General features: G+C 39.9%; 1 protein-coding gene across 6 annotated transcripts in view; it reads left to right on the forward strand.

Annotated features, from left to right (window-relative positions):
* The first annotated feature begins 397 nt into the window (after positions 1-397).
* Positions 398-13,288, forward strand: part of LOC112640743 (calcium-binding mitochondrial carrier protein SCaMC-1-like) — a 45,267-nt gene continuing 32,376 nt past the window's right edge. For 5 of the 6 annotated variants that reach the window (XM_049111606.1, XM_025417436.3, XM_025417438.3 and 2 more), the window contains exons 1-4: positions 398-913; positions 5,635-5,776; positions 6,750-6,837; positions 13,143-13,254. In XM_049111606.1, coding sequence (XP_048967563.1) covers positions 413-913; positions 5,635-5,776; positions 6,750-6,837; positions 13,143-13,254 — 843 coding nt within the window. In that variant the 5' untranslated portion in view covers positions 398-412. The remainder of the gene's footprint in view (positions 914-5,634; positions 5,777-6,749; positions 6,838-13,142; positions 13,255-13,288) is intronic. The other variant, XM_025417437.3, reaches the window with a different exon arrangement.

Consider the following 13,288-nt stretch of genomic DNA (forward strand, 5'->3'; position numbering starts at 1 on the left):
GCAGGGAGCACCATACGGTACTCAATCCCAGGACCCCAGAATCATGCCTTGAGCTAAAGGCAAATTCTCAACCATTGAGCCCCCCAGGTGCCCCTCCCCTTACTTTTATAAATATAAAAAGAAGTCTTAATATTTTCTCCCTTGGTTGCTAAGGGGTTTGGATTTCAACAACCCTATGGGAATAAGAGACCAAGCCTTGGCCTAATAAGAGGAAGAGAGAGGACTGGCTCAGGATGGCCCCATGGTGGCGGATCTGTGTCAACCTTGGCTCTGAGCACAAAACTGAAAAACAAGAAACAAAAAACCAACAAAAAACAAAACAACAAAAAATCCTCCTCTAATAGCTCATAATGAGGCCACCCTCAGCTGGGAGTTTGCATTAGAATGTGCTGTCTGGGATCCGTGGCCAAACATGAATCTGAACAACAAAACAGCAAAACAACAACAACAACAACAACAACAACAACAACAACAACAACAACGGTGGTCCCAAGCAGCTTTGCCCCCCACCAAAACTGGCAGAAGCAAATCCGGAGCAGGACTGTTGCCCAACAGGCAGGAAGGGCGGGCCTGCGGGCCTGGAACCCAGAGGCTCGGGAGGGAGCGCATGCGGCCGGGTCGGTTGCTGCGCGGCGGCGGCCGGGCTGCTCCCGGGGCTCCCGACGCCCGGTACCCAGCGGGGGGCAGGGGGGCAGCTCCGGCTGACTGGGGGTGGCCTTCGCGCTCCGGGACCATGCTGCGCCGCGTGTGGGGCTTCCTGTTGCCCACAGTGGCTGGCCAGGAAGACAAATCCGACCGCCTTTTCGAAGAGCTCTTCCGGAAGCTGGACCACCACGGGAACGGCATGGTGGACATCACAGAGCTGCAGAAAGAACTGGAAGCTATGGGCATCCCTGTGGGCCAGGAAGAAGAGGTGGGCCTTGGTGCGTTCAGGCCGCCGGCAGTGGGAGGTGCCGCAGGCCAGCTGGAGCCCTTAGGACTGGGGGATGGGGTTGAAACGCGGATGGAGGGTAGGGTATGGAGAAGACCCCCTCAGCCCTTCCTGAGCTCCTCTCCAGGCTCAGAAATTCTTTCCGTGTGAGCTGCTTCACTTAAAGCAGCCCGCTGTTGGGACACCTTCCCTTAGTTTCTGTCCTGATAGTGGTCTACCTTGGTCAAAACGGAAGGCTTCACCATCTTGCCTAAGTGGGGTGAAGCCATCGAAACTCTTAAAAGGCCTGCTTGCACCACGTTGACCAAACGCCCCCAGTGACTAAATGCATATGGCCTGTGTTGAAATTCCGTTAGCTTTGGGGAACTCCAAGGGTCTGCCTTGATGGCCTGTGATGGCTGGTCCTGCAAGGGCCTCCCATAGCCTGGGCGATGCAGCCCACACAGCGGTTTGCTCCAGAAAGCCCTGCATTATGCCCTTTGGGGCCTTCCTGTGTGTGCCTGGCTGCTACTAATGGATTAGTTGCAACCCATGTTTTCAGTTTAACCTAATACTGTTGAAGTGTTGATACTACAACAATATGCCATACACTATATAGTATAGAATTATTGTTAAGCTTAACAAATGATGATGTCAATACTGACTGCTGTGTTTCCAGAGACGCCCACTTCCACAGCCCTACAGTTAACCAGCTGACCATCTAGAGTGAAAAAAAAAAGTTTTAACTTAAGCTTCTCTAAGAGACTATGAGGCCCAGCAGCATCATGAGCACATGTGTTTGAAAAGGGGAAGGGGACATCAAGTTTTGTAGAAATCTTTTTCTTGTGAAGAGACTTAAATTCAGTAAGAAAAAGAAAACAGTATTTAATAAGTTTCCATATGGTAGGGTTGACTTGAATAATGGATGTGGGGTCACACAACATGGAGTCCAGAAAAACATACAACAGTATATGTTACTGTTAAGTTCATAATTCTTTGGATTTATAAAATGCATGCCAGAGAAATTGGAGAGATAACTACATATCTTGGATGATGCTGGGTCACAGTTTGTTACAGAAATTGATGATTTGTTCCCTGAGGCCTACCCAATCACAGATGTCAGTTTTAGTTATAGACAATGTATATTGATTTCACTGGGTTCTGTGTGTCTAAGACTTTTTGCTGCATTCACTTTGCATTACACAGAAAACAAACTGATGACTTTATGCTTTCCTTCTGAATGTAGCCCTGGAATCATAATATTCCATTTTCCTTCTTATAAAGATCTGGGTCCTCCATTTCATCAGACTGTCCAGAGTCAGCCCTATCTTCATTCCGTTTATCCCAGTGGTTCTCAACTAGGTTGATTTTGCCCCTCAGGGACATTTGACATTCTTGATATTTTTTTATGGTCATGACAGCAATGGATGTGTGTGTGTGTGTGTGTGATACTAGCACCTAATGAATGAAGGCCAGGGATGTTGCTAAACATCCTATAATGCATAGGACAACCAAAGATTATCTGGTCCCAAATATCAATAATGTTGATGCTGAGAAACTCTGACTTACCCCAATCACAGCCCTTGTCATTCCTTGCTCCCCTTCCAGTAGCTGAACATGCCTTTTATTTACTTCCATGAGTAAATAGAGGTGAACTGCACTGATTTTTTTCAGATTTCTGGCCCTCTTGTAAATTTTCCTCAGCTGTAAAATAATAATAGTGCCTAGCTCTTATGATGATTAATGAGAAAATAGATGAAAAGTGCCTAAAACTGTTTACTGAGCTCAAAGCAGTTAGCAAGCCTCAAAAAATTTGATACTCGGACTATAATCTTACCTTTATTTACATCCAGGCTTAGTTTATTGCCACTAGTCTCAAGAAATGAGGTGTCTTTTTCTTTTTCTTTTTTTTTCTTTTTCTTCTCACAGTTGGTTCTACCAATTACATTGTCAGCTTCACATCCTCTCTGCCTCCTTTAAAATAGGAAAAGTACAACATCTGTTGCTCCCTTTCTTTCTCCTGTATTTTCAGACTCTTCCTGTCTAGTAACAGTGATCCTCCTATGGCCCTGGCTTGCCACCTAGATAGAAACTGTGCTATCATTTTCCTCTGTATGTAGTCTGGTCTTTGATAAAGCTCTGTCTACACTTCTGCCTTTTCTTGTCTGCAGTGTAGCTTCTGTCTCCATTCTTTCCCTCTGGGAAAGGTCACTAGGGACTTCTTTGTGCACTTTGGCTCTTGGGTTCTTTCTGCCACATGGGACACCAATGATGCTCCTGTATTTCCCCCTTTGGGACTTTATCTCGGCTTTCTGGCTCTTGTTTTCAGATCTCTTTATGGACTCTCTCTTTTGGCTCACCCCTCAAATGCAGGTGGGCTTCAGGATAACTTTTCAAGGTTCCAAGTACCATCCTAGGGTGGGTGACTCCCAGATGGGTAGCTGTCCCCAGCTCTGAGTCTCTCCACTTCCCTCTGTGATCATAGTCTTAGGTAAATGCTCCACCATCGAGTCATTCTACAGCCCTCCTCTTCCCTTGCCCAACATGCAGTTCACCACAGGTCCTATGTCATCCCTGTAGATCTCGTAGCCAGTTCCCTTTGTCTCCACACCTGTTATTCCTGGGAAGCCCGGGCCCCCACCATATCTCACCTAAGTTACTGTAAACGGTCTTCTTGCCTTCCCCTCAGCATTTCTTCCTCCACGTTGCCACCATATGCCACCTTTTAAAAGGTATATCTGATTCTATCATGACTCTGCTTAAAATTCTTCAGGGGCTGGATAATGTCAGTGGGAAAACTCCAAGCCTCTTAGCATGTTATACAAGATGATCTCTTGGTAGGTGTTGAGGCTGGTGGAACAGTTCTCCACCTTGTATTCAGAGATCTGGATTCCTTTCTTCTTGTGGCTCTACCACCCTCAAGGGGCTCATCATTACCTGCACTCAGCTGGTGGAAGTGGAATGAGCATGCAGGGTGTTGTTGGCTAGGCCTAGAAGCGGTACACATTACTTTCACTCTTACTTCATTGCTGAGACCTTGCTCACATGACCGTTTTTAACTGCAAGGGAAACTGAGAAATGTAATCTAGTAGTGTGCCCAAAGAAGGCAAGAGTGAATTTTGGTGGACAGCTAGTGGTGTCTGCTACATCCCTCACACTCTTGTATCTTTGTTTACTTTTTTGCTACTCATTTAAAAAATAGCCAGGTGCAGCCACTTTTTTTTTTTTTAAGATTTTATTTATTTATTCATGAGAGACACAGAGAGGCAGAGACAGGCAGAGGGAGAAGCAGGCTCCATGCAGGGAGCCCGATGTGGGACTTGATCCTGGGACTCCAGGGTCATGTCCTGAGCTGAAGGCAGATGCCCAACCACTGAGCCACTCAGGCGTCCCAGGTGAAGCCAGTTCTATGAAGAATTCCCTCACATCTTTATTTCTCACTGAACCTTGAACATTTTCTTTTGATATATTTTAGTTTATGATGTATTTAGTATTTCTGTTCTTCAATAAAACCTTTATTATTGTGAGAATTTTATAAAATGGGGGCCCTGGGTGGTTCAGTGGTTGAGCATCTGCCTTCAGCTCAGGGCATGATCCTGGGGTCCTGGGATCCAGTCCTGCATCAGGCTCCCCGAGGAGAGCCTGCTTCTCCCTCTGCCTACGTCTCTGCCTCTCTGTGTCTCTCATGAATGAATAAATAAAATATTTTTTAAAAAGAATTTTAGGATGTATGTAGACATATTTCACAAGAGTTCTAGTTTTTTTTGATGTACAGTGTCATATTAGTTTCAGGTGTGCAATATAGTGCTTTGACAATGCTCTACATTATTCAGTGCTCATCAAGATAACCGTATTCTTAATCCCTTTCATCTATTTAACCCATCTTTCCACCCACCTCCCTTCTGTTCTCTATAATTAAGAGTGTGTGTGTTTTTTTAAATTTGTCTCTTTTTTGTTTTTTTGGTTTCTTAAATTCCACATATGAGTGAAATCATATACTTGTCTTTCTCTGACTGATCTATTTCACTTAGCGTTATATTCTCTGGATCCATCCATGTTGCTGCAAAGGGCAAGATTTCCTTCTTTTTTTATGGCTGAGTAATATTATTGCATATATGTATGTTACTTCTTTATCCTTTTATCTATCACAGGAAACTTAAGGTGCTTCCATAATTCGGCTATTGAATCTTGAATTTTTTTTTTAAAGATTTTGTTTATTTATTCATGAGAGACACAGATAGGCAGAGACACAGAGGCAGAGGGAGAAGCAGGCTCCCCAGGGGGACCCCGATGCAGGACTTGATCCCAGGACCCCGGGGTCACGACTTGAGCTAAAGGCAGATGCTCAACCACTGAGCCCCCCAGGTGCCCCTGAATATTTTCTATCAGAGTGGCTTTGGTGTCTTCCCTGTTAGCCTGTAAACTTCTTGAGGGCAGAGGCTATGTATGATTCATTTCTTTTTCTCAAGCATTTACTGGGTGAGCAAATACTTGCATGATGATTGAGTAGAAGAGTAGACTAGTCAGTTGCTAAACTCCTCTAAATCTCCAATACTCAAGATTCTGTTTTTAGTGCACCAATTTTACTCTAAACCTAAGGTACCAATAATTTATAGCAGAATATCTAATTTATATAAGATAAATGTACAAATGTTTAAATACTATAATTTGTAATTTACCTTGTCTGAATCCCATATCTCTAATATCATTCTTCTCTTTTATAGATACTATTAAAATCTGTTGATATTAATGCCTGCAATCTGCTGAACCTCAGCACATTTATGCAGTACCTTAAAGATAATGAGAAGACGATGAGGTGGACTTTTAAGAGTTTGGACATGAATAATGATGGTTTGTCTTTATACAGTGAGCAAACATGTATAGCCAAGAATTGGCCGTGTTTTAGTAAAGGTTTATTACTTGATATTTGGCTTCTGTGAAAGGTTATTAAAAATTCATTTATTTAATCCTGTCATTTGTTTGACTGTTACTACTTCCGAGGAATATTTTTAAATGATTGAATTTTTATTTGCATACTGTCTTTCAAAAATAACAACCATCAACAAAAAGCCTGTGCCCTTTGAACAATATGCTTTTTCCTTTTGAACAATATAAAGATCTTTATAACATTTTGATAAGGTTTTTACATGAGGCTCCATGTAGAAATGGTAGTTAAGCCAAATCTGGAAAGATGACTGGAAGGTAGCCTAGTGAGGAGCAGGGAAGTGCTCCAGGCAGGGAAAAGGCTTGCTGGGAGACTCATTGTACCAGGAGAGCAGGTCATGGCTGAGGAACTGGAGGCAGACCAGTGAGGTGGAGGCTGAGAGCAAGGGGGAGTTTCAGAGATGAGCCTAAGAAGCAGGCTACGGCAGGATCACGGAAGGCCTTGAGGCCTGTGAAGGTTTCTGGAATTGATCCCCAGGGGAATGAGGTGGGAGGCCACTGAAGAGTTTTCAGTAAGAGGAGTAGCACCACCATAATTGTGTGGAGCATGGATTGGTGTCTAAGCTAAAATGGGATCAGTAGTGTTGGGAATGAATACTTTGGGAGCTGTTCATGCATAGAACAGATCACATTTGGTGATTGAAATTGATGAAGGAAAGGAAAGAGGCAAGAACGATTGGTTTGAGCAACATTGAGGGTAGTAGTGTCATTTATTGATATAGGAAATATCATATGAGCTCTCCAGTCTCTTCTTTTTAGCTTGACAAGCAAAAGAGATAATTGAGATTAATGTCTTATGAAATGTTGCAACAATGCAGTGAATACTGATTAACTCTTTGCATCTGTATCTTTTCAAAACTTCCAGTTAATCTTTATTTTCTTTGTTCCTTTAAAGGAGTGATTGATGCTTCAGAAATTATTGATGCTCTTGACTTAATAGGTATACATATTTCTGAAGAAGAGGCAGTGAAGATTCTTGAAAGGTTAGCCCTTATATGTGTGTAGTATACATTTTAAAATTATTTATTTACTTTAAAGCCCTTTTCATTATAAAAATGACAACTATGGAAACTTTAGAGAAGCATGAATAATAGCTTATAATTATTAAGTATCTATTTGCTAGCATTCTTCTGAGTATCTCACATATATTATCTCCTTTAATCCTTACAGGACTTTATAATCAAAATATTATTATTATTATTATTATTATTATTAAAGATTTTATTTATTTATTCATGAAAGGTGCAGAGAGAGGCAGAGACATAGGCAGAGGGAGAAGCAGTCTCCCTGTGGGGAGCCAGATGTGGGACTCCATCCCAGGAGTCTGGGATCACGCCCTGAGCCAAAGGCAGATGCTCAACCATTGAGTCACCCAGGCATCCCTGTAGTCAAAGTATTAGTTTCTCATTTCACAGATAAGGCAGTTTTTGGGGTTAGGTAATTTGCCCAATGTCAACATAATCTATCACCCAAATATTAACCCACTGATATAATTTTAGTGCATAGACCTCTTGCTTTTGGTAAGACTTTTACATTATTAGTCAGTCAACCAATCAAGTTAGCCATCAATTGGATATTGTTTGGTACTTTTTGCCAGGCACAAAACAGCCAATGGGGATTCAATGGTAAGTAGAATGCTCTTGGTGCCTACCCTGACAGAGCTAATGGTTCATGGGGGTGGGGAGTGCAAACAGTGAGTAGGGAGTTGCACTGGAAAACAACACAGAAAGGTATCTCTTATCAATAAAAAGTACCTTATTTTATCAAACTATACTGCTTTTTTCATTTGACCTATTTATATAATAAATTATATATATAAATCTATATGGTAGATTTTCTGGCATTAAACATTTCTAGAATAAAGCTAACTTGTTATGACTGTTTCATACAGGAAAATGTATAGAATGATAGAGGTAAAAATTTAACAGACAACCATGCCATCCCTGGATTTGTCATAGTTAACATTTTGCTGCATTTGGCTCAAATATTTTTGAATAAAATATTACACAGAGGTGAAGTTTTTTTTTTTTTTAAATTTTTATTTATTTATGATAGTCACACACAGAGAGAGAGAAAGAGAGAGGCAGAGTCACAGGCAGAGGGAGAAGCAGGCTCCATGCACCGGGAGCCTGATGTGGGATTCGATTCCGGGTCTCCAGGATCGCGCGCTGGGCCAAAGGCAGGCGCTAAACCGCTGTGCCACCCAGGGATCCCCAGAGGTGAAGTTTTCAACGTATTCTTAATGTTCATTTTCTCCCCTGCTGCCAGAAGTAACTACTGTCCTGAATGTATTCCATTCAGATTTTTCTCTCTCTATTTTACTGTAGGGATACCCTTAAAATATATGGCATTGTTTCTCATGTTTTAAGACCTTACTTAAGTGATGTCATACCACATATTTTTTTAAATTGCTTTTTTCTAAGCCTTCTATTTTTGAGATTTGTTGCTGCTGGTGCATACAGCCCTAGTTAATCATTTTAGCCACAATAAGAGTCCTGTTTAATAAATGTAATTCAATTTACTTATGAAGTCTTCTGATGATGGTCATTTAGGTTAAAGAGAATTTTTTTGTGTGTGTGACTAATACAAAACAATGCTGCAGTAAATGTTCTTGTATACATCTCCTTATATATCACCTGCAGTAGAGTTGCTTGATTATAGGGTATGCTGACATTTAACTTTAATTACATATACCAAATTTTTCTTCCAAGTGGTTTTACCAATCTAGCTTCCTACTAAAAATGTATTTCTTTTCAAATATTTGATACTGTAGGCTTCTAATATTTTAATATTTTCCAAGTCAAAGAGTCAGAAATATTGCCCTATTGTTTTAATTTAATTTGATTTAATTTAACTATATTACTCATTACTAGTGAGCTTGAGTATCTTTTCATATATTTGTTGGCCATCTGGATATTCTTCTTCTGTGAATTACCTAGTCATGTATTTTGCCTATTTTTTAGCTAGATTGGTTGTCTTTTTCTTAATGGCCTGCAGGTATTCTTTCTAAATTCTGGATATTAATACTATGTTGGTTATATGCATTGCAAATATCTTTTCCTAGCCTGTTGGTTACTTTTAAGTTCATTTTAGGTGTTTTTGTCATTGTGCAGTTTAATATTTTAATGTAGTCTTCTTTGTCCACTTTTCTCTTTTAGCATCTTGAGAAATTCTTCCTTACCCTGGGACGTAAAGATATTAATCTCTATTTCTTTTTCTTTTTTAAATAGATTTATTTATTTTAGAGAGACAGAGTGAGAGAGCATGAGTGTGAGTGGGGGAGGGGCGGAGGGAGAGAATTTCAAGCACACTCTCTCCTGAGCACTGAGCCCAGATGTGGGGCTCCATCTAGCGACCCATGAGATCATGACTCTAGTGGAACCAAGAGTCAGATATTTAACCCAATGAGCCACTTCAAGATCTTAATCTATATTTCATTAAAAAGTTTTGTATTTTACATTTAGTTCTTTAATTCATCTGTAATTGATATTTGTATATGGTGTGAAATAAGGTTCCGTTTTCTCTTTCTTTCTTTCTTTTCTTTCTTTTCTTTCTTTCTTTCTTTCTTTCTTTCTTTCTTTCTTTCTTTCTTTCTTTCTTTCTTGTTATCAGTTAATAATTGGTCCCATCTTTTACCCACAGATTTTATTTTATTTTATTTTATTTTATTTTATTTTATTTTATTTTATTATTTTTACCCACAGATTTTAAAAGCTTACCTGTCATATTTCAAATTTCTGTCTGTGTAAGAATGTGTTTCTGGTCTCTTTATTCTCTTACGTTTGTATCTATTATATGTCATTACCACATGCCTTAGTTACTATCACTTTATTTTTTTGATCAATGTGTGTGTGCGCATGTGCACCCGTGTGTTTGAGAGGGAGAGAACAGTGGGGGAGGGGCAAAGGGAGAGGGACAGAGAATCTTAAGCAGGCTCCACACTGAGCATGGAGCCCTGCACGGGGCTTGAACTCAGGTCCCTGAGATTATAATCTGAGCTGAAATCAAGAGTCCGACGCTTAACGGATTGGACCACCCAGGTGCCCCTTACTATCACTTTAGTATCCATCTTGATGTCAACTTTCCTCATTTTCAACAGTGTCAGTGCTCTTCTTGGCCCTTTGCTCTTCCATATTAATTTCAGAATTGACTTATTTAATTACATACACACGTGTGCACATACACACTCCTTTTGGAATGTTAATTGGAATTGCATTGAATTTATAAATTAGTTAAGGAGAGAATTGCATATTTATGATGTTAAATTTACTGTTCCATGAAAATTATATATGTTTATTTAAATCTTCTTTTATGACTTTTAATAAAGTTTTATACAGTTTCTAAAATGGTTTTGTATAACTTTAGCTGGATTTATGTTCAACTATGGTTTTGTGGTTTTATAAGTGTAAGCTGAATATGAATTGTTTTCACTTCATTAGACTATTTGTGTCCATACTGATAAGTGATGCTATACCAAGGGCTTAGATGGAACATGGAATTTTTTCTGTGATCTGGCCCCTGTCTGCCTTTCTAGCTGCATCATCTCTCCAACTCTCCTTCTACTCTGTGCTCCAGGCTGACTGAGCTTATTTCAACTTTTAAAAAACCATGATGTTTCTTTCCTCCAGAACTTGTACAAACTGATCTTTCTGTGTGGAAGACACTTTCCAACTCCTTCACTTGAATATCTCCTACTTACTCCTTAGGTCTCAGTTTAGATGTGACTTTAACCTCTGAAACTTTTTTAATCTTCCTAGTGCTGGCTTTTAGAGCAGCTTTACAGAGGCTTGTTTGTTATACTCCCTGTTGCCAGTAGACTGTAAGCTTCGTGAAACAGGGACCAGGGTATGTTATCCATTATTCTGTAGTTAGTGCCTACCACAGTGCTTCGTACGTGCTAGCAGATCAATACATGTTTTCTAGTTGATTTAATGGTGTCACAAGAGCCAAGAGTGAAATATGTCATATTTAACAGAAAGGGCCAGCAACATTAATATTGAAAACTATCCATTGGATCTAGAACTTGGGAGATTCCTGGGGATCCCAGTGAAAGCATTTTTGGTAGGGAGCTAGAGACTTGAGTCAGGCTGTTATGGAGTGAATGGGAGGTGAGGATATGGGGAATGTGAATGTAGTTTACTGATTTGGGATATTTGGATAAGAAGGAAAGACAACTAGGCAAGTCTTTTTACTTTCATTATTTTTTTTGAGGATAGGAGAGATTTGAGAGGAAGTAACTATCAGAGAGGAAGCTGTTGGATAGGTTGCAGAGAGAGGACATAAGTGATTGGGGGGAATGGGACCAACAGCTTGAGAAAGAAATAGAGAGACAGAGACAGAGAATCTTTCAGTAGGGGTTAACATTTCATCCTCTAGGTCTAGAGCACAGGAGGATGAAAGTGGGTAGGGAGAAATTTATTCATTTACTCAACAAATATTTATTGAGTAGTTGACATTCAAGGGATATAGCAGTGAGGGAAACAGGCAAAAATCCCTGCTCTTATGGAACTCACAATAAATAAGAGAAGAAAACAGTAAAAGAGTAAACTAGATAAACAATATGTTAGATGGTCATTAGTGAGAAGGGGAAATATAGAGCAGGGGAGGGAAATAGTATGTGTGTGTGTGTGAATGGTGCAGGGGGCTGCAGTTTTGGACATGGTGAGTTGGGAAGGTCTTGAAAATGACATTTGAATAGAGATCTGAAGAAGGTGAGAGAAGGAGCTGTAATAATCTTTGGGGGGCGAGGAAGCCTTCCAGGTAAAGGAAAGAGCAAGAGCAAAGTTGAGCAGTGTATTTACAGGATTAGGGCACTGAGAGAAGGCTGGTGTGTTTAGAACAGAGTGAATGAGGAAGAAGGTGGTAGGAAATGTTAACAGGAGATCAGATCACATCAGCTCTTGAGAGGGAAATTATAAGGACTTTGGCTTTTTACTCTTAAGTCAATGGATGGTTTAAACAGGTGTGTGCCATGATCTAACTTAGGTTTTGCAGTCTCATTCTGTCTCAAGTATTGAAAATAGTTTGTAGGCAAACTAGCAAGGGGGAAAGCAGGTAGGCAAATCATGACAGTTTTGCAATAATACAGACAAAATTTGAAGGCAGCTTGTACCAGGATGGAGGAAGTTGGATTCTGGATACATTTTGAAATGTTGACATGATTTACTTCTGGATAATGTATGGGATAAAAAGGAAAAAAAAATAGTCAAGGTTAATGCCAAGATTTTTGGCCTGAACATCTCGAATAGTGGAGTGGTTATGCATGATTTGGATAAGACTGAGAAAAGCAGGTTTGGGATGGGGTGATTATCAGAGCCCAGGTTTGTTCTTGTTATCTTCTAGATGCTAAGCAGACATACAGGTAGGCATGTCAAACAGGCAGCTTGAAACAGGAGTCTAGAGTTCAGAGGAACACTCTGACAGAGATTTGGGAATCATGGGCTTATAGATCTTTAAAGCCATGAGACTGGAAGAGATGACCAGGGAGAGAGTGTAGTACTCTGCCTTAAGAGGTGGGGGATTGAGGAGAAACCAGTAAAAGAGAGTGAGAAGGAGCCATGAAGAGTAAAAGGACAAGAACCAGCAGAATACTCTGTTTTGGAAGCAAAATGGAGAATTTGGCTAACTGAGAATTCTTTAAAATTCTTAAAATTGGCTTATATTATCCCATATTAATGGATGTTTTATTTCTATGGGTATTTGGATTACTTATTTTTTTATATTGGAATTTCATACCCACAAAAAGTGGGAATTGGCTTTTAAGAGCTGAATTACCAAAAAAGTAATGTTCAGTCATCATTCTGTTGCTAGAGAAGTTACAAGGTAAGGTTTACCAGATGGAAAGAAGGAAAATGTGAGAAGAAATGTGAGAAGATTGGGATACAGGAATACTCACTTATAGTTTTGTGTTTTTTTACAGTTTACAAGGCCATAGTATATATAATCCCATTTAATATTCTAAAGGTGCCTGTCTGGCTCAATTGGGGGAGCATGCAACTCTTGATCTCAAGGTTGTGAGGTGGAGCCCCATGTAGAGTATAGAGATTATTTAAAAATAAAATCTTAAAAAAATACTCTAATAACCCTATATTGTAGGACTTATTCCCATAGAAACTGAAGTTTGGAGATGTAGGATGCACTCTGCATCACAGAAGAGCAAGGGATAGAGTTCAACTATAACCCGAATATTCTGACATTGAGAATATGAGATGTCATTTTGATAATACTTTTTGAACTTTATGAATCATGATTTATATTTGAGCATATTCTTTTAAAAATCAATCTACAGGATGGATATTGATGGGTCAATGACAGTGGACTGGGATGAATGGAGGAAGTATTTTTTATTTAAACCTGCAAGAAATGTTAGGGAAATTGCCCGTCACTGGAACTATATTACTGTAAGTGGTCTCTTCTTTAATATTTGTATATTTT

This window comes from Canis lupus, chromosome 6, assembly GCF_003254725.2.
Source record: "Canis lupus dingo isolate Sandy chromosome 6, ASM325472v2, whole genome shotgun sequence".
Classification (NCBI taxonomy): Eukaryota; Metazoa; Chordata; class Mammalia; order Carnivora; family Canidae; genus Canis; species Canis lupus.